Genomic DNA, 25,162 nt, shown 5'->3' on the forward strand with positions numbered 1-25,162 from the left:
ATGAATAAAATGAAGAAAACAAGCACAAAGAGGTATCTTTTGTTCCAGTATATTCAGTGTGTCCATAACTTACTAGGATCCCCTTTTATAGTAGAAGGTCATTACTTTATTTATAACAAAAAATAATAAAATAAAGCATATGGTGGAGGACTCATGATGATTTGTTTCTTCCTCGATTCCCGCCAAGATTCTCTCTCTTGGTGCGGTTGCAACGGCTCTTGTCTGTGAGCTCGATACTGGCTAGAACTCATTACTGGGTCGAGCCCTTCGGTCTTGGCTCGAGTTCGACCTTCAGGATGAGCGTCGCGCATTTCCGACCTCGAAGCAATGCCTTGAGGATCGATTTGGTCACGGGCTCGATAAGGTTATCGAGCCGACTCCTCGAGCAGCCGTTGGACTCGAGGCTCGTTAGTACTGTCTTCGGAGTTCACTCCCAAAATCCCAATCCGACTTCTTACCACTTGAACTCGATCGAACGTAGGAAGGCCGAAATCTATTTTTACCATATACCATGTGAATTACGTTAGTGACTACGTGAAACCCCAATACGTGATGCCATCATTTTGTGGGAATTTGTGTGGGGAAAACAACGCGGATGGACGATCGAAATCTGCAAGTTAACCACATTGCATGTTTATGGAAATACAAAGATATAATTAATTCTTATAACCATATATATGGTTATGGCTATAATTTTAATAATTTATTGGGTCCCTCTTTGGACATAAGATTGTTAATTGTATGATTTGGGCTAAGAGGACATCACAGTCACCAATAAGACTGCTATTCTGGTGGTTTGCCACCACTGCCAAGATGTTGGTAACAAGGGCATGGATATAAACAACATGAACATATCACTTCTTCCGTTTTTATTATCAAGAGGTGGCAATAAAACCAGGTTCTATTTTCTCTAAGTATCAAGTGAGATTTGATCCGTTTGTTGAGTTCGCTAAAGTTCTGTGATTTGTTGTGCCGCTGTCGTAGAATAGTTATTTCGTTCTATCCTGGGAGGAATTAATCCATAACCTTGGGCAATAGTGAGATGATTAAATTCCTTAAGGACATACAAACAACTTATGGGCTCGGAATTATTTATGTTTTATTTATTGAACTAACGTTTTTACTTCTCTAATTTTCTGATTTTGAACACAGATTACCAACAGTTATTTGGCAAATTAGAAATGTAGTTACATTTTCATTTCATTTACATTTCATTTACATTTGAGAGGTGCTCAATTCTAAATGAAACAAATAAAGATTGATACCAAAAGTAAAGTAGATCATTCTCTAACCCAAGGAAAGAACAAATATATATATCTTTTATATATTGAGAAAAAACTCATACAAAGTATCCATATATATAAAATCCAATAGAAAAAAAAGAAGAAAGGATCCACGAAGACATGAGATTTGAGCTTCCTTAATTAATTTCGAACTTTCACATTTCTACCTTTAAAAATAAAAAAGACAATGATTTGGTTTTTACACAAAATTCTACTTGAATTATAAGTATTTATGTGTATATTTGATTCTCAAAGCAACTTGTTTAACCCTTCTTAGTAAAGGAGAAATCCTCATCAGTGATGGCTTTAATTAGAGGAAGAGTACAATTCTCCTTCACTTGCATAATTAGAAGAATAGTCCTCGTCATGAGAATATTCTTTTAATTCTTCAATCTTCTCTAGAGCTTCCCTCAAATCCCATCTCCTTCCAACATCCATTTCAGAACAGCACATTCCAATCTTCAAAAGTTTAAGCATTTCACCTTCGCTATTATTATTATGTTTTTTGGTTTTTGTATTCATATCCTTATCGAAAACCTCGCCTGTCCACTCTTCTCTCACCACTGAGTTCACCCATGCTGCCAAGTCTGCATTTGCACCTTTGCCTTGTTTCAGATAATTGGCTGGGAACCTGTTATTAATTAAGGACATAAACATGGATATAATTTTTTAGAGTTAAACTTCTTTATATGGTTTCTAGTCCTTTTTATCTATCGTTAAACAATTTTGATACAAGAAAACCATTTAACAACATGCTACGTACCTGCCGGTTAGTAGCTCGAGGATAAGGATGCCAAGGCTCCAGACATCAGTTTTCCTAGTGAGAGGTTCATTTTGCATGTATTCGGGTGATTTGTAGGCGACCATGAACTGTTTTGCATGGTCCTTGTTTATGACTGGCGCAAGGGCGTAGTCTGCTAGAAGAGGCTCAAAGCTGTGGTCTACAAGTATATTGGAGGATTTAAGATGTCCATGTGGGAGTGTCAATGTTGGAAGCTCCTTGTAGAGGTAAGCCAATCCCCTTGCTACTCCTTTTATCATCTTTAAACGACTTGGCCAATCAAGACTAATTGATTGTTTAGGACCTCTTTTCCCTGATCAACATTCAAAATATATATAATTGGTTCAAAAATCAAAAGAAAGTGACTTAATTATATATAATTACCATGTAGATGACTTGCCAAGCTGCCGTTTTCAGCAAAGTCAGTGACCAAAAGCTTTTCTTCCCTTCTATAATAGAAAGCCACAAGAGGAAGGATATTAGGATGTGACAACTTGCCAAGCCTTCTCATATGTTCATGAAAATCTTCTTTCCCCATGTTACTCATTTGCCTAAATCTCCTCACAGCTATAGGTTTGCCAATGTTAACGTCCGCTTTGTAAGTAGATCCAAAGCTTCCACTTCCCAAAACCTCAGCTGGTGCTCTAAGAAGATCTTCTAAATCAAACTTTTCTCTATCCCTTCTCACAAAATACAACTTTCCCTTTTCACTTCTTCGATACTTGTCTTCTCTCAAAGATTTCTTTGGTTCTGATTTGTTGAGATTTTTCACTGATGATTTTTCATACTGAGATGGTATTTTCCTTTGCCTACGGAGAAGAAAGAGAGCAATGATAATGGCTGCTAAGAGTAATCCCCCAATGACTGCAAGGATTATTGCCACTATTGGGATTCCTTTCTTATTCTTTGAGCTGTTGCCTTGTGGAGGATTGTCTTGTTCCTCCTTTGAAGCTGGACATGCTGGCATTGGCTTACCACATAGGTTCACATTTCCTGTTTGAAACCACACAAAAAATGAACACATATTAGTATTATTTAAAACTACACTGAGTTGCTGTGTGTGGTTTGTGGACAGAATTATGTTAAGATTATAATGCATGAATGTTGTAATACGTACTGGAGTTTATATTCTCTAATTATTTAGTATTTATGAATCATTTGATTCATAGTATTAAAAATGAGATATATGAAGTATAATCTAAAAACACATGTTTGATTTTAAACTAGATAATTTTAAATAAACTTTTATTTTTAATTTTAACTTTAACCTTTCTTATAATCCTCAGAAAAGAACTTTGTCAGAAGAGCAATTTATCAAAATATAACTAATAGTTGAATTATTATCCCTCATTGAAATTTGTATTTCGAAAGTAATTCGTACCAGCCATTAAGCCCTTAGAAAAATATTTGTACATGTCCAAATTTTAACATAACATAATTGAGGTTACAAATATGTAAAAATCTTGTTTGAAGCTCTCAAGCGTGATTTCTAGCGAGAGGACACCAATAAACTACGATATCATGTTAGATTTTTGGCACTAACTAAATTGGTGAACTAGAAAAAGTCAAATATTTGAGGGTGGTTTTAGCTTCAACTAAAACAAAAGTACTGCAAACATGTTGTCTGCCTGGGGATAAATATTAAATTGCGACGTCTATTTAAATGACGAGAGAATAGATTGCCACATAAATAATATATTTGAGGATATATGAGAGCTAAAGAAATCAAGAGGGTATCAATATTTGACTTCACCTAATTAGAACGTGCATGCCACTTAGAAATAATATATCCATCCCGTGACCCGGTCTGCCTACATTACGCTAATCTTTCTCTCCCTTTCCCGGAGGAAGATAACCAAATTACATGACATGTTTCTTTTGTAATCATTCGGTATCTAAAATCTAATATCAAATTAATTAAGATTTGTATACTTAGCCAAAGATAGAACAAAATGAAAGAGAAAAAGTCATATAGGTAATATCTACTAGTTGGGAATAGATTTTGGACTTGATAGAGAACTTTTATTATTATTATTATTATTATTATTATTGGTAATGCTAATGATCGAAGTTGAGTTTAATAATGAAAGCAATGAGGATTCATATTGTCGATCCCAATTTGTTTGGGACTGAACCGTAACTATTATTGTTCTTGTTGTTGTTGCGCCGGATAAGCCTACTAATAAGATGGTAAAACACTTCTTACCAATAAGTTCTTCATTTGGTTCTGACTTATGACATGTTTCTAGATCTGTTAGTTCTATTTTTATTTTCCATTTTAATGTCTAACTGCATAATTATTATAATTTCACATTTATTCCTCGAGGCAAAGGGGCGGATGCAATGTATCAGCACCTGGTTCAATTGAATCCAATACTTTTGGTGTGGAACATAAATTTATGTGTAAAAATTTATTAATATTGTAATATATAGCAATATGAACCCATAATTTTAAAAATATAATGAGTTCAATGCTAAAACCTTAAAGATTAAATTCATAAAACTTAAATTCTAGATCCGCTCATCGAGATCTATTCGGCAGGCGGCAGCCGATAATTAGGACGCACGGATGCATGTTATTACAGAACGGCAAACAAACAAAAACAAACAAACAACCCATTAAAAGCTCCTCCTGTCAAAATTTTATGCACCTGTAAGTTAGTAAATTGTAATATTATTCTGCATTATATATATGGATATTTTTAACATCATTATAAATAACATATTATCATGGATTATTTATTATTTATTTTAGTTACTAATAAATACTATCAAATAAAATTATTTGTAATTATCTTTTAAATGACTTAATTATATAAAGACGTTGTACTATATCTTATATATAATTTAAATTCTTCCAAGAACACATAAAGCTTTTGTAAACAAGAAATACAACCAAAATGCGCACATCTTGCGAGATCGTAAAATAATGTCATTGAAAGTAAACGATGATAACAATGATTAGGAGTCGTGGAGATTCTTTATGAAGATCCTTTTAGCTTCTAGGCCAAGAAAAACTAGACAAAGACACTGAAGGAAAAGCTCGATAATAATCTTCTTTTATTTTTAAGATTTATAATTATAATTTTACTTTTTATTAAGAGTTATTTGTAGATATTTTTTGATTAATTTGATAGTATAAAATTTTCTTTGCATTACCGGTTTACAAAAATTAAACTCTTTTCAATAATATTTTTTTTACCACCAACTTCTTTAATTATAAACTTTTGAATAACTAATTTATTCAGTAAATCTTTTGAAAACAACAATATTTCTTTAATTTCTTATCTACTTCTTCTAGTTAGTTACTATACTTTAAATCAAATTTTGTTCATTGCTCTTTACTAGAGAGTCCAATCATCTTTCGCCACTCGCATTAGTTGGAAAATATCAAAATTTGCATCTCTCGTTTTGTACTTATTATACATGAGTTATTAAAACAATTCGTATTAACCTTAATTATATTATCATGAGTTTGTTTCTATTATTTATTAAATTTGAGCTATTAGCCTATAACAAGGTAAACTAAACTGACAGTGCAAAAAATAACTTAAACCTAAAACAAAACTAAGAATATTTTTGTTTAAGACAAACTAACCTGCAAATGAGCTTAAGCTTTGACTGCTAAGTTGAGCTGGTATTGGACCTTCAAGTCTATTATTTGCAACATTTAATTGGAAATCCTGCTGAGCAAACGCCGGTATGCTGCCATGAAACTGGTTATCTTGTAGCTGCAACTCTACAAGTTTCGGAGTTCCCAATAACGACGTCGGAATCTTGCCGGTAAACCTATTATTTGCCAAAAAAATTCTCCTAATTGACTTCATTCCGGCGAAGGCATCGTCAGGCAGCTGACCGGAAAAGCGGTTATTGGACAAGTAGACGCCTCTCAATCCTCCAAGTTTCTTCACGTCCGGAAATGGCCCTTCAAAATTATTGTTCATAACACTTATAGTACGTAAAGAAGTCAATTGAGAAAGTACGTCGATGTGAAGGGTCCCCGATAATCCCATAGATTCTAGCTGGAGACCGGTGAATTTGCCGTTGAGGCAAATCAATCCCTTCCAATTGGAAAAGTTGCCTTTGCAAAGTTGCACCGATGAATCCCAGTTGCCAAGTGATGAAGTGGCGTTTGCGAGCGAAGATTTGAACTTGAGGAGGATAGTGGATTCAGGTTCTTGTCCTGACGATGATGCTATCAAGCAAGTTATAATCACGATCGTCAAGTACTGATGCTTTCTTGCTGAAGAAGCCATTGGTTTTTGAACGTTCTTTGATTTTTTGGCAACTATATAGTATATCTTTTTGATATGAATAGACATACGAATTAAAGGGGGAAGGTGAGATTGGCAAGGTCCACTAAATCATTAGCTGTTTAAGCCGGCTGGCTGTATTAATTAATTGGTATACTTGTTCCTATATATATATAGTTTGTCGTGGGTAGGAGGTTGACTAATTGGGTAGGGATCGATATATAGGAGGAATTATTACAGATCTTAATTGTATGATTTTTTTTGAGTTTATGTTATATGTATTGAGAATTTAATCTCTTTTTTTAAATACTTTTAGGTTAACTTGATTTTCAATAATATGTAATTCTCTATATTAGATCTGATAGATTAACCTGAGAAATAGATTAATAATATTACATGTTGTAACAAGTTAAATTACAGTAAATGGGTAAAAATTTGTTACCATGTCAATGTATTAGACTCATTGCTTTATAGTTTTAGTGTTTTGATTTTATTTCCTTATGGTTTAGTATTAAGCTGACAACTCATTGTCGTAGTTTTAGAAGGGGCATGCTTTAATTCGGATGACAAGTTAATTGATTTTTATTACCCTGCCAATAGTTGTGTAGAAGATGACTAATACATGGAGCAACTCCATTTAATCAGATTAGTTATTCAAGGCAATCTCAACCTAATATATTAGTATTTGCTAGCTATCACAAAACTTATACCAGATAATTATTGAAACTTAATAACCAGGTAAAGTAGCCTTCATTTGCTTGCTCTTTTAACGTAACTTTTCCTTGTTGAAAATTAAGATTTAAGACGGATCGTCGTATCCGATGGAAGAGCCACAAAAATTGGGCACACGTGTTTCTTTCAATCTCCGGTCCCAATCTTCGATATTTCCCGGTAACGGATTAACCTAACTAGTTTATGGTTTTCACTAGCTATGCGTTACTTTGTCAGTATACAAAGGCCAAACACATATTGACAACTAGTATAATTCACCGTTAAAAATAAAAGCATATGATACAAGTTATAGCTTGCAGTCCAGTAGACTTTAGCAGTTTCGAGACCCCAAGATTCTGATCGAGTTCACATGAGAAAGAATAGAAATCGTCCCATAATCGTCTTATTTTTGGAATTTTTTGATTCCATTCTTCTTATTTTGAAATACTCGATCGCAATCGTCTCGGTCATCTAAGAATCTTAACCTACGTTGCATCGATCTCCTCTTCCATGATAAAATGATTTTTCTTGCTCAAACTAGGAAAAAAAGAAGGGGCTGATGCATTTAAGGCTGGTGTAGATGTTTCATGAGTGAATTGAGCGCATATAAAAGCGCGCATATATATATATATATATATATATATATATATATATATATATATATATATATATATATATATATATATATATATATATATATATATATATATAATATTGAGTGACTAAAATATCCCTAAAATATTGATTGACTTTTATATCCTTAACTATTTATATTAATTTTGACAAGTACTTATAATGGAAGGACACAACTGAAAATAGACACATTAGGATAAAGAGTTATAGTAGAATAGTGTGAATCTATGGGTGATTTAGCAATCAACCCTAGATAATTGAGAAGGAAGGAGAAGAACTGAGAAAAGAGAAATGAATTCTGTTATTAGCTAAGAAGAATAATAATGTTCTGAATACACTGTGCACTCTAACTGCCTCTATTTATAAACTAAGCCAAAGTACCGACTTAATTAACTAATCTACTTGGCTATTTACAATAATGCTACTTAGACTCCTATTTTCACATTCCCCCTCAAGCTGGTAGGTAAAAACACATTAAGTACTCCCAGTTTGCCAGTCAACAACTCATGTTGTGTTCTGTTAAGCCCTTTTGTCAATATGTCTGCTAGTTGGTCTCTTGAGGCAACATGTTGTGTTCTAACCAATCCCATTTGTATCTTCTCCCTCATAAAATTGCAATCTATTTCAATATGTTTAGTCCTTTCATGATATACTGGATTGGCAACTATTTGTAAAGCTGCTTTATTATCACAATACAGATCAACTGGTAATGCTACAACTGCTCCCAACTCTTTCAATAACCCAATCAACCAAACAGCTTCAGAGACAACACTGACCATGCTCCTATATTTAACTTCTGCTAAACTTTTTGATACTGTGCTTTGCTTCTTGGATTTCCATGAGAGCAATGACTTACCATATTTGATCAAGAACCCAGAGACTGATCTTTTTGTGCTGGGACATGATGCCCAGTCTGCATCACAGAACACAGAGACTTTGTCTGACTTCTCACTGCTGAACAACACTCCTAGTCCTGGTTCCCTCTTTATGTATCTTGTAACCCTCATGGCTGCATCCCAATGAGATTTTTTGGGTTGTTGAAGGAATTGGCTAAGCATTTGAACTATATATGCTATGTCAGGTCTTGTTAGAGTCAAATACAGCAGCTTCCCTATCAATCTTTGATATTGCCCCTTATCTTCAAGCATATTATCATTTTCATTACCTGTCAGCTTGTCATACTCTGGCACAGTCAGCTTCACATTCATCTCAAGAGGTGTCCAAGCTGGTTTGGCATTTCCCATCCCCTACTCAGATATAATCTCCAAGGCATATTTTCTCCGATTCACTAGAATACCTTTGCCCGACCTGCTAAATTCCATTCCAAGAAAGAACTTTAGTTATCCTAAATCTTTAATCTTGAAAGCCTTGTGTAGAGAATCTTTTGTTGCCTGTATCATCTGCTAATTATTTTCAGTAATTAGCATATCATCGACATAGACAATAATCACTACTACATCACTTTGATTCTGTTTAATGAACAATGAATGGTCAAGACCACTTTGCTTGAATCCTGACTGTAATAAGGCTTCAGTCAATTTTAATTTCATTGTCTGCTAGCCTGCTTTAACCAATACAGAGATTTAACAAGTCTGCAAACTAGCTTACATCTTCCAATTGTCTCCCCCTGGCTTGAAAATCTCTGTGGCAACTCCATATAGACCCCATCATCTAGGTCTCCCTGCAAAAAAGTATTGTAAACATCAATCTGTTGGATATGCCAATGCTGCATAGCTGCTAATGAAAGGGTTGTCCTAACAGTAGCAATCTTAACTACAGGAGAGAATGTTTCATTATAGTCAAGACCTTCCTTTTGACTATAGCCTTTGGCTACTAGTCTAGCCTTAAACCTTTCTATTTCTCTATCAGCTCTAAGCTTGACCTTGTACACCCATCTACACCCAATGGGAGTCTTCCCTGGAGGCAAATACACCAACTCCCAAATAAGTTCTGTGAGAGGAAGTTAGCTGATCATAAGAAAGGTAATTAGCCAGGGAATAAGGCTTCTTGGTTGGCAGAGGTACTACATAATCTGTCAACCACAATGGTTGTTTAGTCACTCTTCCAGATCTCCTCAAAGGTGTGGAAATATCTGATGAGTAGAGTTCAGGTTCTTCAAAAACATTATCCTCATTTGTATGTGTGTGAGGGGCAATTCTATCTTGAGGAGCACCAGGTTCTACATCAGCATGGAAGAAACTAGGTGATGTATCATGTTGCTCCTGATGGTCGACAGGTGAGGAAGTAACTATTGGTGTATCTAAGAGTTGATTTGCATTAGTAGGCATGACATGAGGCTGCATATCTGTTGCCTGTGGATCGGCCTTTACAAAAATTGGGGGCTGCAATGCATCTACTATATAAGTAGGAATGATAGAATCAACATCTGCAAAATGAGAAGGATGGTTAGGATAAACATCCTCCTGGCAGGAGGTTGGTGAAACATGTCCTTCAATATCCTTGAAAGGAAACACTCCCTATTTGAAAGTGACATCCCTGTTGACAAAGAACTCCTTATTCTCCAAGTTGTACAAGAGGTATCCTTTAGTAACATTAGAATACCCCATTAGTACTGCCTTAACTGCTCTAGCACTGAATTTATCATGTTTAGGCAAGACATAGCATAACACAAACACCCCAAAGTTCTCAAATGAAGAAGGGTTGATCTCTTCCCATGGAATAGCTCATAAGGTGACCTATCTTACAGCACAACTGAAGGTAGTCTATTGATGATATACAGAGCTGCCAAAACACAATGTCCCCAAAATCTCACAGGGATATGCCCCTGAAACCTAATGGCCATTGCCACCTCAAGATTGTGTCTATGCTTCCTCTCAGTACTCCATTCTGTTGAGGAGTATAGACACATGTTCTTTGATGTACTATGCCCAATTCTCTTAACAAAGTAGCAAAGTTATGATTCACAAACTCACCACCATTATCTGATCTCACTGTCTTTACCATAGTACCAAATTGAATGTGTACCGTTTTAAAGAAATATCTTAATACAATGATCATATAACAAGAAAACCCAGGTCACACGAGAATAGTCATCAACTATAGTTAAAAAGTACTTATTGCCATCAATAGTAAAAGTGTTATACGGTCCCCAAATATCCAGGTGTAACAATTGAAAAATTTTAGTACTTCTACTATTTCTATAATGAAAAGGCAGTCTGGTATGCTTAGCTAAAGGACAAACATCACACTTATCTATTACATTTCTACAATTCTTAATAGGAAGTCCAAGCACCTTCTTCATGGCTCCTCCAGAAGCATGTGCTAACCTTCTATGCCATAGAGAGACATCAACTCCTTTCTTCTGTGCATTTAATCCTCTACTCATTTCTTCTTGTTCATCTTTAGGTAGGAAAAGGTACAATCCATATTTTTCTTTACCAATCCCCTTTATCCTCCCATTTGAGAGGTCCTGGAACAGGCACAAATCAGGGAAAAAGGTGATTGAGCAATGAAGGTCTCTAGTTACCTTAGAGACTGACATGAGATTGTACTGAAAATCATGCACAAACAACACATTTTCACTATGTTGAACATGTTCTAACATCCTGACAATCTCTACTACTTGCTAAAATGGAAAGTCAGTCTGCAATTCTTGAGCCATGCTTAATTTAAAATCATAATCGAGCCCTTGAATGAATCTGCAAACTCACTCTCTAATTGTAGGAACCGAGAGAGGTGTGTGTCGGGCTAACTCACTAAACCTGATAGCATATTCTGACACCGTCATGGTGCCCTGACGCAACCGTTCAAATTCTGTGCGCCATGCATCCCGGAGAGTCTGGGGAACAAACTCTTTCATAAATATTTCCAAAAATTGAGCCCAAGTTGGTGGTGTTGCATCGGCTGGTCTGCCCTCTTCATAAGCTTTCCACCATCGATACTCTGTTCCTGACACCTGAAATGTAGTAAAGGCAACTCTGCTCAATTCCACAATACCCATGGTGCGGAGAATACGGTGGCACTATTCTAGAAATCACTGGGCATCCTCGGTAGTTATGCCACTGAATTTAGGTGGAATATACCTCTTAAATCTCTCAAGTCTTTTTTGTTCTTCTTCTGATGCCTCTGGCCTGACCTCAGGCCGAACCGAAATAAAAGGTTATACCGGTACTACACCCGGAACCTGACCAATGTGAACCTGTTGCTTTAGAGGACGGGCGGTAGGAGTCTGAACTCCTCCTCCAATCTGTGAAATATTTGGTAAAACGGAGATCAATCCCGCCTGAGTCAATGTACCAAACATGTTTAGGAACTGTGATAAAGTCTCCTGAAGTCCGAGGGTAACAACAGGTGTCTATGGTGCATGTCCCCCAACTGTAGCAACCGGCGGCTCCTCAACTGCCCCTCTAACCGATGTTCTAGCTGTGACACGTGCCTTTTCTCGGCCTCTACCTCGGCTCCAGCCTCTTGCGGCCCTAGCACTATGCGCGGGTGTCTGCTCAGATGATTTGGTAGCACGTGTCCTCACCATCTGTGAAAGAATAGAGATACAAAGGCTCAAATTCCAAATTCAATAAATTTTGCACGACCGGAATGAAAGAAGTGGAAGTTTCCTAACCGTTCTGTAGCCTCTCGAAGATAAGTACAGACGTCTCCGTACCGATCCGCAAGACTCTACTAACTTCGTTCGTGACTCGTAGAACCTATGAACTTAGAGCTCTGATACCAACTTGTCACGACCCAAAATCCAACCTCAGGTGTCGTGATGGCACTTAGTCTCTAAGACTAGGTAAGCCGATTTCAATTTCATTTCAACCCATTTTGTTTTATAGATAATCGAAACCCACAACGAAAATAATTATAACAACCTCCTAAGACTGGTAATAGTGAGTCACGAACTCTAACTGAATACATGAAATGATCTCAATGATCGAATATATAATACTGTTTGAATAAGAGTTGACAATATAATAAAATGGAAAGACTCCAAGGGACTGCGACGACCAAGCAACTCTACCTTCAATCCTTGCGATCACACTCTAGCCCTATCCGAATCCGATATCTCCAATACCTGGCTCTGCACAAAAATGTACAGAAGTGTAGTATGAGTACACCATAGTCGGTACCCAGTAAGTATCAAGACTAACCTCAGTGGAGTAGTGACGAGGTACAGTCAAGATACTCACTAGTCTAATAACCTGTGCAATATAGTATACAAAAATAATAGGAAATAAATAGTAATGATAGCAACAATAACCAACCAGTGATATAAACAGCAGGGAAACAAGAACACTATAAATATTGCTCAACAAATAATGAATACAAGTACAACCAATTAATCAACTCTTTCAAATATAAATCTTTCACCTATAAGTTTTTCAAATAATAATCTTTAGAATATAATCCTTTCCAATAAATAAATTTCGAATATACTTCCTTCAAATAAATATATTTCAAATATAATTCTTTCAAATGAATATGTTGAATATAATTCTTTCAAATAAAAGTCACCTTGTGACACCTCATTTCATAATCATAAAATACGGGTCTCAGCCCACTTTCATATTTTCATGGCACCTCGTACCCATATTTCTATCACAACCGCACGGATAACTCACGTGCCAATAATAAAATCATCATATTTTCACCAGCATCTCGTGCCTATATTTAATTCATAACTTCACCGACAACTCACATGCCAATATTAAATCATCATATTTCTTCAGCACCTCGTGTCCACATTTCATATCACATCTGCACGGACAGTTTACGTGCCAATAATATAAACCGCCCAGCAATAGCCACATGCTCATAGTTTTAACACGAATCAAACCATTATCAAATTTGCCGAATTAACAAAACAAGTTGTACAAGATATAAAAGAAATCACAACATCACATAAAAATCACCAACACAATATCCCCACATCATCACTTAAAAATTACCAAGACAATAAACCACATCATCACATATCATCCTTGACAATAGCTACCCTTATCTCTCCTATAGACACCATTATCACTCCATAAAAATAGCCACCCTTATCCTTCCATCCTGACAATATCAATAGCCACCTTTTTCGCTCCTATAACCACCCTTATCGCTCATATTAATAGCCACTCTTATCACGCCGCCCAGACAATATCCCAACACACATAACTACAGTGAAATGCTCCCCTTATACTCGCATAATGTCAACAGTAGAATGCCACCCTTATGTCCTCATAATAATAACTCAAATCACACAACAATTTACACGGAATATTATCACGACAACACAGTACATTAATTCATATCACAATTTGCCCGTAGGCCACAACCAATTCTAAAGACACAACAAGTTCACTTAAATTCATAGCAAGTAGCCCAAGGCTCCACACAATATACACAAAACCTCAAAAATAACAACAACAGAGATGGAAAAATAACTCAGTATAGGGAAACGCCTTCGTTAATCCAAATTCTTGATAATTATATTAACGCCTCTATTTAAACTTATTTAATTAATTATTTGCAGATGGAAAATTCATAATATAATTATTTCTAGGAAATATCAAATCAACAAACTCACGAAATTCACATAAAAATTCAAGTGACAATCACATTAAATTATCATATAAAAATAAATTCGACAAACAAGGATTGAGGCATGACAAATTGAGGGTCTAATAAATGCCAACAATTATCCAATTTACTACATAGAAATGCCTAAGACTTTTACCCAATAAATTTTGCATATATAAGCCCGAGTACGTACTCGTCACCTCGCGTACACGACTTTTCACATTTCACAAATGGCACATAAAACTCGATGCCTAAGGGGTAATTTCCCCACTCAAGGTTAGGCAAGATACTTACCTTTTTGAAGTTAGACCGATATTTCAAAATAGATTTGTTGCTTGAATTAACCTCCGGACAGCTCGAGTCTATCCAAACTAATTGTATAACTTCATTAAAATTCACCGAAAATAATTTCGGGTAATAAAATGTCGACTTAAAATTTCACATTAAAAAGTCAACCAAAGTCAACGCGGGGCTCGCCTCTCGGAACGCGACATATTTTTTACGAAATCCAGACACCCATTCCGATACGAGTTCTACCATACCAATTTTATCAAATTCCGATAATAACTTGACCTCCAAATCTTAAATTTTTGTTCTTGAAAAGTTTTGCAAAAATCTTGCTCTCTTTAATGTAAATTCGAAATAAACGATGAATATAACCATGGATTTGTGAAATATAATCACTTTTATATGTAGGACACTTACCCATGTTGAAGTCATGAAGAAATCCTCAAAATTTCCCAAGAACTGAGCTCCAAAAATCCCAAAACGAAATGAAGGAATGACTGACATTCGATGCTTTATGTTTATGCCCGGAATCGCTTCTTCGAACAACATAGTCGCATCTACGACGTCGCTTTTGCGAAACAAAATTTTGCTTCTGCACTTCCCTAGCTTCTGCGAGCAGTTTTACCGCACTTGCGATGTTGCAGGTGTGCAAGAATTTCTGCTTCTGCGATCAATCCTACAGCTGCCAGCATCCGCTTCTGCATCCTCATTTCGCGCTTCTGCGATTACACAAGTGCGGGAATTGCTTCGCACCTGCGACCACGTCCAGCCCCTGCCCAGCTTCATTCCCATCACTTCTGTGACAAGAAGCTCGCTTCTGCGAGGTCGATTCTATGATGAAGTTGCCGCAGAAGCGAAGGTATCAGTTGCTGCCCATAAACAACAGAATTTCAGCAGCTTCAAAAATTCCAAAATCGATCCGTTAGCCATCCGGAGTCCACCCGAGGCCCTCGGGACCTTAACCAAATATACAAGCACGTCTTAAACTACAATACGAACTTAGTCGAGGCTTCAAATCACGTCAAACAATGCCGAAATTACGAATCGCGCATCGAATCGAATTATGAGTTTTTAAATCTTCCAACTTCTATATTTTGCGCTGAAATGTATCAAATCAATCCGCAATGACTTCAAATTTTACAACACGAGTCATAAATGACGTAATGGAGCTGTTCCAATTTCCGGAATTGAAATCCGACCTCGTTATAAAAAAATCAATCTTCGGTTGAACTCTCCAAAAATCTTCTATTTTCTAACTTTCGCCAAAATGTGTCGAATTGTCCTACGGACTTCCAAATACAAATCCTGACATACTCCTAAGTCCGAAATCACCATACGAAACTATTGACATCATCAAAATTCTATTCCGGGGTCGTTTTCTCAAAAGTCAACTCTCTGGTCAACTCTTTCCATTTAAGCTTCAAAAATGAGAATTGTTCTTTAAATTAAATTCCGAATCTTCTGAAAATCAAATTCGACCACACACGCGGGTCATAATACCTATTACGAAGCTTCTTGAGACCTTAAATCGCTGAACGAGGCGTAATTTCTTAAAACGACAAGTTGGGTCATTACATTCTATCCCTTTTAAAACATACGTTCGTCCTCGAACGTGCCAAGAATTATTCTGAGAACATTAAATTACTGAGTGTTTCCTTACACACATACTCGCGGGTGATTCTACGTCCCTGCAATTTAACATGGGTCCGACTCAGCTGAGATTATTCCTTTTTACCCTCATTTATAATCTTTAAAGCCAATTTCTTACACTCCAATTAATTTCAAAAGGCCTCATTTTCCATATTAACACACTGTGTTAGTCTCAACCGGCGGTAGCAATTTCGTGCCTACACACACATTATACGTATGCCCATAATCACATCTCTGGTCATAATAACTGTTCATAATTAATTCCAGCATCCTCAATTAATCTTATATTAACCAAAATCTATTTTCAAAATTTTCACAACACTGACAGCAACACGCGAGGCATGAAGACCTCATAATTCTTTACCCGAATTAACGAGTCACATTTAACGCCACCTGGGCACTCATCTCATAGGCTAAAACTCAATATTTACAGCATGGATATGGTTAAATATGCATAGAAAATACATACAAAATCATCAAATAAGCCTAATAGGCATGACTCCCTATTAATACTATAGTACAAATTTTAATTTCATATAGGGAGAATTTAAACTCATAATTTGTTTTCCACCACAAGGACCTCGTCCTTATATAACTTCCACCGTGGCTTGTAGCCCGGTTTAAATATTTCACTCCATATAAAATGCAAGGATCTCGTCCTCAACTCTGAATCACAGATATCTTGCACATTGTGCCAACTGAAATTTTTCATTCCCTTTCTTTCTTCTTTTTAATAAATTCCATAAATAGTTTTCACAACACATAATGAACCTCCATATCAGTAGGGCATATAATTCATAAAATTATAATCAATTATCCCGAAATCACATCAAAATCCATTGTAGTGAGTAATAAGAAGTCACCTTTTGGGACTCATAGCCCACAATAATGTACAAAAAAAAAAAATAGACACGACTAACACCATCAAGTCTCCCAATAGGGATAAACACGGAAGTGGAGTACAAATTCACAAATCCCCTATATAAGGAGCATGAAAGGAGTTCCCACCTCGATAATCGAATCAAAATAAGAATAGTGCTCATTTTATTATAAATTAATTCATACCTGTAATGACACCATCTGGTGTATCGGCCTCAGCCAATTTATAGCAATAATATCAACGGGTCGGGCCTCCCTCTCTTGGGCGCCCTCTACAAGCCTGTCCTCCACCTCCAATTGGCTGTGAACGTGGAATATTAACTAAAATAAAGCATGTAGCCTGAGTGTATTGATGAAATTTGCCTCTCCCAAGTCTGGGACAATTTCTCATGATGTGCCTGGTGTCACCACACTCATAACAACCCCTCTGAGGTCGCGACTGCTCGTATTGAGTCTGTGCCGGATAACTAGAATAACCACTATAAGAACCTCGTGCTGGTGGTGCACTAAAAGTATTAACTGGAGCACTACGAGTATTCTGAATTGCGGACTGGGCTGACCGATTGCCCGAGCCTCTGCCATGATGAGTCATAGCTGTAGAGTAGAATTCACTGAATCCTACAGAATTTCGAAACCTTTTGGCCTCCTTAGACTCAATTTCCTCACTTCGAACATGTTCTAACATCCTGGCGATCTCTACTATTTGCTGAAATAGAATGTCAGTATACAATTCTCGAGCCATGCTTAGTTTAAAATCATAATCGAGCCCTTGAATGAATCTGGAACTCGCTCTCTTACTGTAGGAACTAAGATAGGTGTGTGTCTGGCTAACTCACTGAACCTGATAGCATATTCTGACACCGTCATGGTGCCCTAACGCAACCATTCAAATTCTGTGCGCCATGCATCCCGGAGAGTCTGGGGAACAAACTCTTTCATTAACATTTCCGAAAATTGAGCCTAAGTTGGTGGTGTTGCATCGGCTGGTCTGCCCTCTTCATAAGCTTTTCACCATCGATACGCTGCTCCTGACACCTGAAATGTATTAAAGGCAACTCTGCTCAATTCCACAATACCCATGGTGTAGAGAATACGGTGGCACTATTCTAGAAATCTCAGGGCATCCTTGGTAATTATGCCACTGAAGTTAGGTGGAATATACCTCTTAAATCTCTTAAGTCTCTTTTGTTCTTCTTCTGATGCCTCTGGCCTGACCTCAGGCAGAACCGAAATAAAAGGTTGTACCGGTACTATACCCAGAACCTGACCAATGTGAACCTGCTGCTTTGGAGGATGGGCGGTAGGAGTCTGAACTCCTCCCCCAATCTGTGAAATATTTGGTGAAATGGAGATCAATCCCGTCTGAGTCAATGTACCAAACATGTTTAGGAACTGTGCTAAAGTCTTCTGAAGTCCGGGGGTAACAACGGGTGTCTCTGGTGCATGTCCCCCAACTGTAGCAACTGGCGGCTCCTCAACTGCCCCTCTAACCGATGTTCTAGCTGTGACACGTGCCCTTCCTCGGCCTCTACCTCGGCCCTAGCAGTATGCGCGGGTGTCTGATCAGATGATCTGGTAGCACGTATCCTCACCATCTGTGAGAGAATAGAGATACAAAGGCCCCAATTCCAAATTCAACAAATTTTGCACGACCGGAATGAAAGAAATGGAAGTTTCCTAACCGTTCTGTAGCCTCTCGAAGATAAGTACAAACGTCTCCGTACCGATCCACAAGACTCTACTAAACTCGTTCGTGACTCGTAGAACCTATGAACTTAGAGCTCTGATACCAACTTGTCACGACCCAAAATCCAATCTCAGGTGTCGTGATGGCACTTAGTCTCTAAGACTAGGTAAGCCGATTTCAATTTCATTTCAACCCATTTCTTTTATAGATAATCGAAACCCACAACGAAAATAATTATAACAACCTCCCAAGACTGGTAATACTGAGTCACGAACTCTAACTGAATACATGAAATGATCTCAATGATCGAATATACAATACTGTTTGAATAAGAGTTGACAATATAATAAAATGGAAAGACTCCAAGGGACTGCGGCGACCAAGAAGCTCTACCTTGAATCCTTGCGATCCCGCTTTAACTCTGTCCAAGTCCGATATCTCCAATACCTGGCTCTGCACAAAAATGTGCAGAAGTGTAGTATGAGTACACCACAGTCGGTACCCAGTAAGTATCAAGACTAACCTCAGTGGAGTAGTGACGAGATACAGTCAAGACACTCACTAGTCTACTAACCTGTGCAATATAGCATACAAAAATAATAAGAAATAAATAGTAATGATAGCAACAATAACCAACCAGTGATATAAACAGCAGGGCAACAAGAACACTATAAATATTGCTCAACAAATAATGAATACAAGTATAACCAATTAATCAAGTCTTTCAAATATAAATCTTTCGCCTATAAGTTTTTCAAATAATAATCTTTAGAATATAATCCTTTCCAATAAATAAATTTCGAATATACTTCTTTCAAATAAATATCTTTCAAATGAATATCTTGAATATAATTCTTTCAAATAAAAGTCACATTGTGACACTTCATTTCATAATCATAAAATACAGGTCTCAGCCCACTTTCATATTTTTACGGTACCTCGTACCCATATTTCAATCACAACCGCACGGACAACGCACATGCCAATAATAAAATTATCATATTTTTCCCAGCACCTCGTGCCCATATTTAATTCATAACTTCACGGACAACTCACATGCCAATATTAAATCATCATATTTTTCCGGCACCTCGTGCCCATATTTCATATCACATCTGCACGGATAGTTCACGTGTCAATAATATAAACCGCCCGGCAATAGCCACATGCTCATAATTTTAACACGAATCAGATCATTATCAAATTTGCTGAATTAACAAAACAAGTTGCACAATATATAAAATAAATCACAACATCACATAAAAAATTACCAACACAATATCCCCACATCATCACTTAAAAATTACCAAAACAATAACCCTCATCATCACATATTATCCCTGACAATAGCCACCCTTATCTCTCCTATAGCCACCAATATCACTCCATAAAAATAGCCACCCTTATCCCTCCGCCCTGACAATAACAATAGCCATCCTTATCGCTCCTATAGCCACCCTTATCGCTCCTATTAATAGCCACCCTTATCACTCCGCCCATACAATATCCCAACATACATAACTACAGTGAAATGTCACCCTTATACCCACATAATGTCAACAGTGGAATGCCACCCTTATGTCCTCATAATAATAACTCAAATTGCACAACAATTTACACAAAATATTATCACGACAACATAATAGATCAATTCATATCACAATTTGCCCATAGGCCACAACCAATTCTAAAGACACAACAAATTCACTTAATTTCACAGCAAGTAGCTAAAGGCTCCACACAATGTACACAAAATCTTTAAAACAACAACTACAACAGAGATGGAAAAATAACTGAGTATAGGGCAACGCCTTCTTTAATCCAAATTCTTGATAATTATATTAACGCCTCAATTTAAACTTATATAATTAATTATTTGCAGATGGAAAATCCATAATATAATTATTTCCAGGAAATATCAAATCAACAAATTCACGAAATTCACATAAAAATTCAAGTGATAATCACACCAACTTATCATATAAAAATAAATTCGACAAACAAGGATCGAGGCATGAAAAATAGAGGATTTAATAAGTGCCAACAATTATCTAATTTACTACACATAAAGGCCTAAGCCTTTAACCCAATAAATTTTGCACATATAAGCCCGAGTACGTACTCGTCACCTCGCGTACACGACTTTTCACATTTCACAAATGGCACATAAGACTCGATGCCTTAGGGGTAATTCTCCCACTTAAGGTTAGGCAAGATACTTACCTTTTTGAAGTTAGGCCAATATTCCAAAATAACTTTCTTGCTTGAATTGACCTCCGGACAGCTCGAATCTATCCAAATTAATTGTATAACTTCATTAAAATTCATCAAAAATAATTCCTGGTAATAAAATGGCGACTTAAAATTTTACATTAAAAAGTCAACAAAAGTCAACGTGGGACCCGCCTCTCGGAACCCGATATAATTGTTATGAAATACCGATACCCATTCCGATACGAGTTCAACCATACCAATTTTATCAAATTCCGATAACAACTCGACCTCCAAATCTTAAATTTTCTTTCTTGAAAAGTTTTGCAAATATCTTGCTTTCTTCCATTTAAATCCGAAATAAACGATTAATATAATCATGGATTTGTGAAATATAATCACTTTTAGATGTAGGACACTTACCCAAGTTGAAGTCGTGAAGAAATCCTCAAAATCGCCCAAGAATCGAGCTCCAAAAATCCCAAAACGAAATGAAGGAATGACTGATATTCGATGCTATATGTTTCTGCCCGGAATTGGTTCTGCGAACAGCATAGTTGCATCTGCAATGTCGCTTTTGTGAACAAAATTTTTTCTTCTGCACTTCCTTCACTTTTGCGAGCAGTTTTACCGCACTTGCGATGTCGCAGGTGCGCAAGAATTTCTGCTTCTGCGGTCAATTCTACATCTGCCAGCACCCGCTTCTTTGTCCTCATTTCGCGCTTCTGTGATTCCACAGGTGTGGGAATTGCGTCTCACCTGCGACCATGTCTAGCCCCTACCCAGCTTCATTCCCATTGCTTTTGCGACAAGAAGCTCGCTTATGCGAGGTCGCTTCAGCGATGAAGTTGCTGCAGAAGCGAAGCAGAAACAACAGAATTTCAGCAGCTTCAAAAATTCCAAAATCGATCCGTTAGCCATTCGGAGTCCACCCTAGGCCCTCGGAACCTTAACCAAATATACCAACACGTCTTAAACTACAATACAAACTTAGTCGAGGCTTCAACCCACGTCAAACAATGCCGAAGACATGAATCGCGCATCGAATCAAATTATGAGTTTTCAAATCTTCCAACTTCTATATTTTGCGCCGAAATGTATCAAATCCATCTAGAATGACTTCAAAATTTTCACGCGAGTTATAAATGACGTAATGTAGCTATTCCAATTTCCAGAATTGAAATCCGACCTCGTTATCAAAAATTCAACCTTTGGTCGAACTCTTTAAAAATCTTCTATTTTTTTAACTTTCGCCAAAATGCATCGAATTGTCCTACGGACTTTCAAATCTAAATCCGGACATACGCCTAAGTCCTAAATCACCATACGAAGCTATTGACATCATCAAAATTTTATTCCGGGATCGTTTGCTCAATAGTCAACTCTCTGGTCAACTCTTTTCATTTAAGCTTCAAAAATGAGAATTGTTCTTTAAATTAAATTCCGAATCTTCTGAAAACCAAACTCAACCACACACGGGGGTCATAATACATATTACGAAGTTTCTAGAGACCTTAAGTCGCTAAACGAGGCATAAATTCTTAAAATGATAAGTCGGATCGTTATAAAATATAATATGATATATTTAAGTGATTTAGATTCTTAATATACATTAGCACAGTAAAATTAGGAGTTTAAATTTTCATCATACATTCATAATTTTATAATATTAATAAATAAATTGAAAGATATAATTGAATAGAAAGAACATTAACTTATTTCATTTCTAAATATCAATATTCAATTCAGGTAAATAAATGTGCAACATGAAACATGGAATAGGTTAAATTCGAGCTTGAGATGAAAGAGTTCTAATCCCAGCTATATCAATTTGGAAGTACAAATACTTTTATTTTATACTACTGTAAAGAATTTTGTATTACTAAATTTAGTGTTTAATATCTGTAACGACCCGACTGGTCGTTATGATGTATTATGTGATGAACCGATAGGTTATCTTATATTTTAGAATCTAATCCTATGTTTCAAAGCCTCAAATACCTCATTTTAGCCCTCCTCTATTTGCATGCACAGTCCGGGTGTTTCTCTGGAAAGCTTTTGTGATTAAAAACTGATAAAAATATGAAATCTTTGCCTTAAAACCCATTTGAGTTGACTTTGGTCAACATTTTGAGCAAACAGACTCGGATCTGTGATTTAACGGTCCCGATGGACCCGTATCGTGATTTGGGACTTGGGAGTATGCCCGGAATCGAATTCGAAAGTCCCTAGCTCGAGTTATCGCATTTTGTTAAAATTTGGAAATTTAAAGGCTTAATGAATCTAAAAGTTTTATCGATGTTTGAAATTATTGATACCGGGTCCGTATTTCGGTTCCGGAACCTGGTATGGGTTCATTACTATATTTATGACTTGTTTGTCAAATTTGGTGAGTAACGGAGTTGGTTTAACGTGACTCGGACGTCCGGTTGTTGAAATAGGAGTTTTAAAGTTTTCTTGAAAATTTTATTTGATTTTGGTGTTCAATTCGTAGTTCTATGTGTTATTTTTGCGATTTGATCGCGCAAGCAAGTTCGTATGATATTTTTAGACTTGTGTGCATAGTTGGTTTAGAGCCCCGAGGGCTCGGGTGAGTTTCGGATAGGCTACGAAGTGGTTTGGACTTAGAAATATTCAGCTGGTGTTTCAATTCCGGTGCAGGCCTCTGATCTCGCATTTGCTATCTCTGATGGGTTCGCATTTGCGAGCAACTCATCGCATTTGCGAAGAGTAGCTGGGCCACCTTATGTTCGCATTTGTGAAGTGGGTCTGGGGGTACAGGATCGCAATTGCGATCAGGTGGTCGCATTTGCGGAAGGTCAGAGTTCGCATTTGCGAACAATTCCTCGCAAATGCGATAAAAGCATAGATGTGAAGGTCTTTGCATTTGCGATTGATTCTTCGCATTTGCGGGGTTCGCATTTTCGAACCCCAGGTCACAAATGCGACATCTGTAACTGATCAAATTGGGACTTAGACGGGATTTTGATTCATTCTCTCAAATTTTCAAAACAAGAAACCCTAGAGGCATTTTTTCAAAGAACCTTTCTTTCCAAAATCATTGGTAAGTGATTCTAAACTAGTTTCTTTCAATCTTTCACTACATTTCCTAAGATATCAACCAAAAATCTTGTGTTTTTATGGTGGAAATTGGGGGTTTGGATAGAATTAGGGATTTTTATAAAATTGGGATTTAGACCTCAAATTGAGTTCGGATTTCAAAATAAATTACATAACCGGGCTCGGGGGTGAATGGGTACTCGGGCTTTGTTCCGAATTTTGAGTTTGGAGCAAGCAGGCCCGGGAGTTGACTTTGGTCGACTTTTTCAATAATGACCTAAATTGAATCTTTTGCAATCGTGGGTAGTTTCTAAGGCTTAATGTGAATCGTTTGGTTGGTACACTGCTAGATTCTATTGGTTCGGAGGCTTGTTTGAAAGGAAAAAGCTGTGGTTGAGCTTTGAGTTGATCTTTGGAGCAAGATAAGTATCTTGCCTAACTTTGTTGAGGGAATATTTCCTACTATTTGACATTGTTTGCTACATGCGGGGTGATACATATATGAGGTGACAAGCATATATACATGTGCCAGGGTTAACCATGCTCGGGGGTAAATTATGTTATAAATTGTGTCTTGTAGAATCACATGACCTTCTTGCCTCATGCCATACTTGACTCCTAGATACTAAGAACATAGTATTAAATGTTAGAAACTAAGACTTAGCTTATTATAACTTGATCAAATTTGATGGAATTCTAAGAATACATTGTTGTGTTTAATTCGGTCATCAATATGCATAATCATTAATATATTGCTACGGCCGATATTCTTGAGATACTATATTCTATACTTGTGTTATAGATCATTTGTGAGATTTGTTGGAATACTTGAATAATAAGGTTCTTGCGGGTTTATTGCACTATTGTTGGCTTGGAAAGCTATGACGACCCGGCCAGTCGTTTTGAGAGTTATAGCCCCGATCCCATATTAACTGCTTCCCCCGTACCTATTTATGCTATTGTGACTTTCCAGGAGGTTTCGTTTTGGTTTTTGGAGTGTTTTTGGACACTTAGTCCCTAAACAGAGGTTTAAGCCTTAGATTTTGGACCGTAGTCGGAACTGTATGAAGACGCCTATGCAATGGAGTTCCATCGGTTCTGTTAGCTCCGTTAGGTGATTTTGGACTTATAGGCGTGTCCGGATTGTATTTTGGAGGTCTGTAACTCATTTAGGCTTGAAATGGCGAAAGTCGAAGTTTTG

General features: G+C 36.9%; 2 protein-coding genes across 2 annotated transcripts; both read right to left on the reverse strand.

Moving 5' to 3' along the window:
* Positions 1-1,299: 1,299 nt before the first annotated feature.
* On the reverse strand, positions 1,300-6,399 carry LOC107777402 (pollen receptor-like kinase 4). The gene is given in 5 exon segments (XM_075246959.1): positions 1,300-1,591; positions 1,593-1,914; positions 2,047-2,377; positions 2,449-3,057; positions 5,663-6,399. Coding segments are annotated over 5 exon segments (2,031 nt in total). The 5' UTR covers positions 6,387-6,399; the 3' UTR covers positions 1,300-1,546.
* Positions 6,400-9,207: 2,808 nt separating this feature from the next.
* Positions 9,208-11,226, reverse strand: LOC142177240 (uncharacterized). Its single transcript, XM_075245711.1, has 7 exons — positions 11,149-11,226; positions 10,949-11,091; positions 10,595-10,662; positions 10,367-10,508; positions 10,166-10,253; positions 9,689-10,084; positions 9,208-9,597 (listed from the first exon to the last, which is right to left on the reverse strand). Exons 1-7 carry the CDS (start codon positions 11,224-11,226, stop codon positions 9,208-9,210), a joined length of 1,305 nt encoding a protein of 434 aa, XP_075101812.1.
* Positions 11,227-25,162: the final 13,936 nt, after the last annotated feature.

Source organism: Nicotiana tabacum, chromosome 23 (genome assembly GCF_000715075.1).
Source record: "Nicotiana tabacum cultivar K326 chromosome 23, ASM71507v2, whole genome shotgun sequence".
Lineage (NCBI taxonomy): Eukaryota > Viridiplantae > Streptophyta > Magnoliopsida > Solanales > Solanaceae > Nicotiana > Nicotiana tabacum.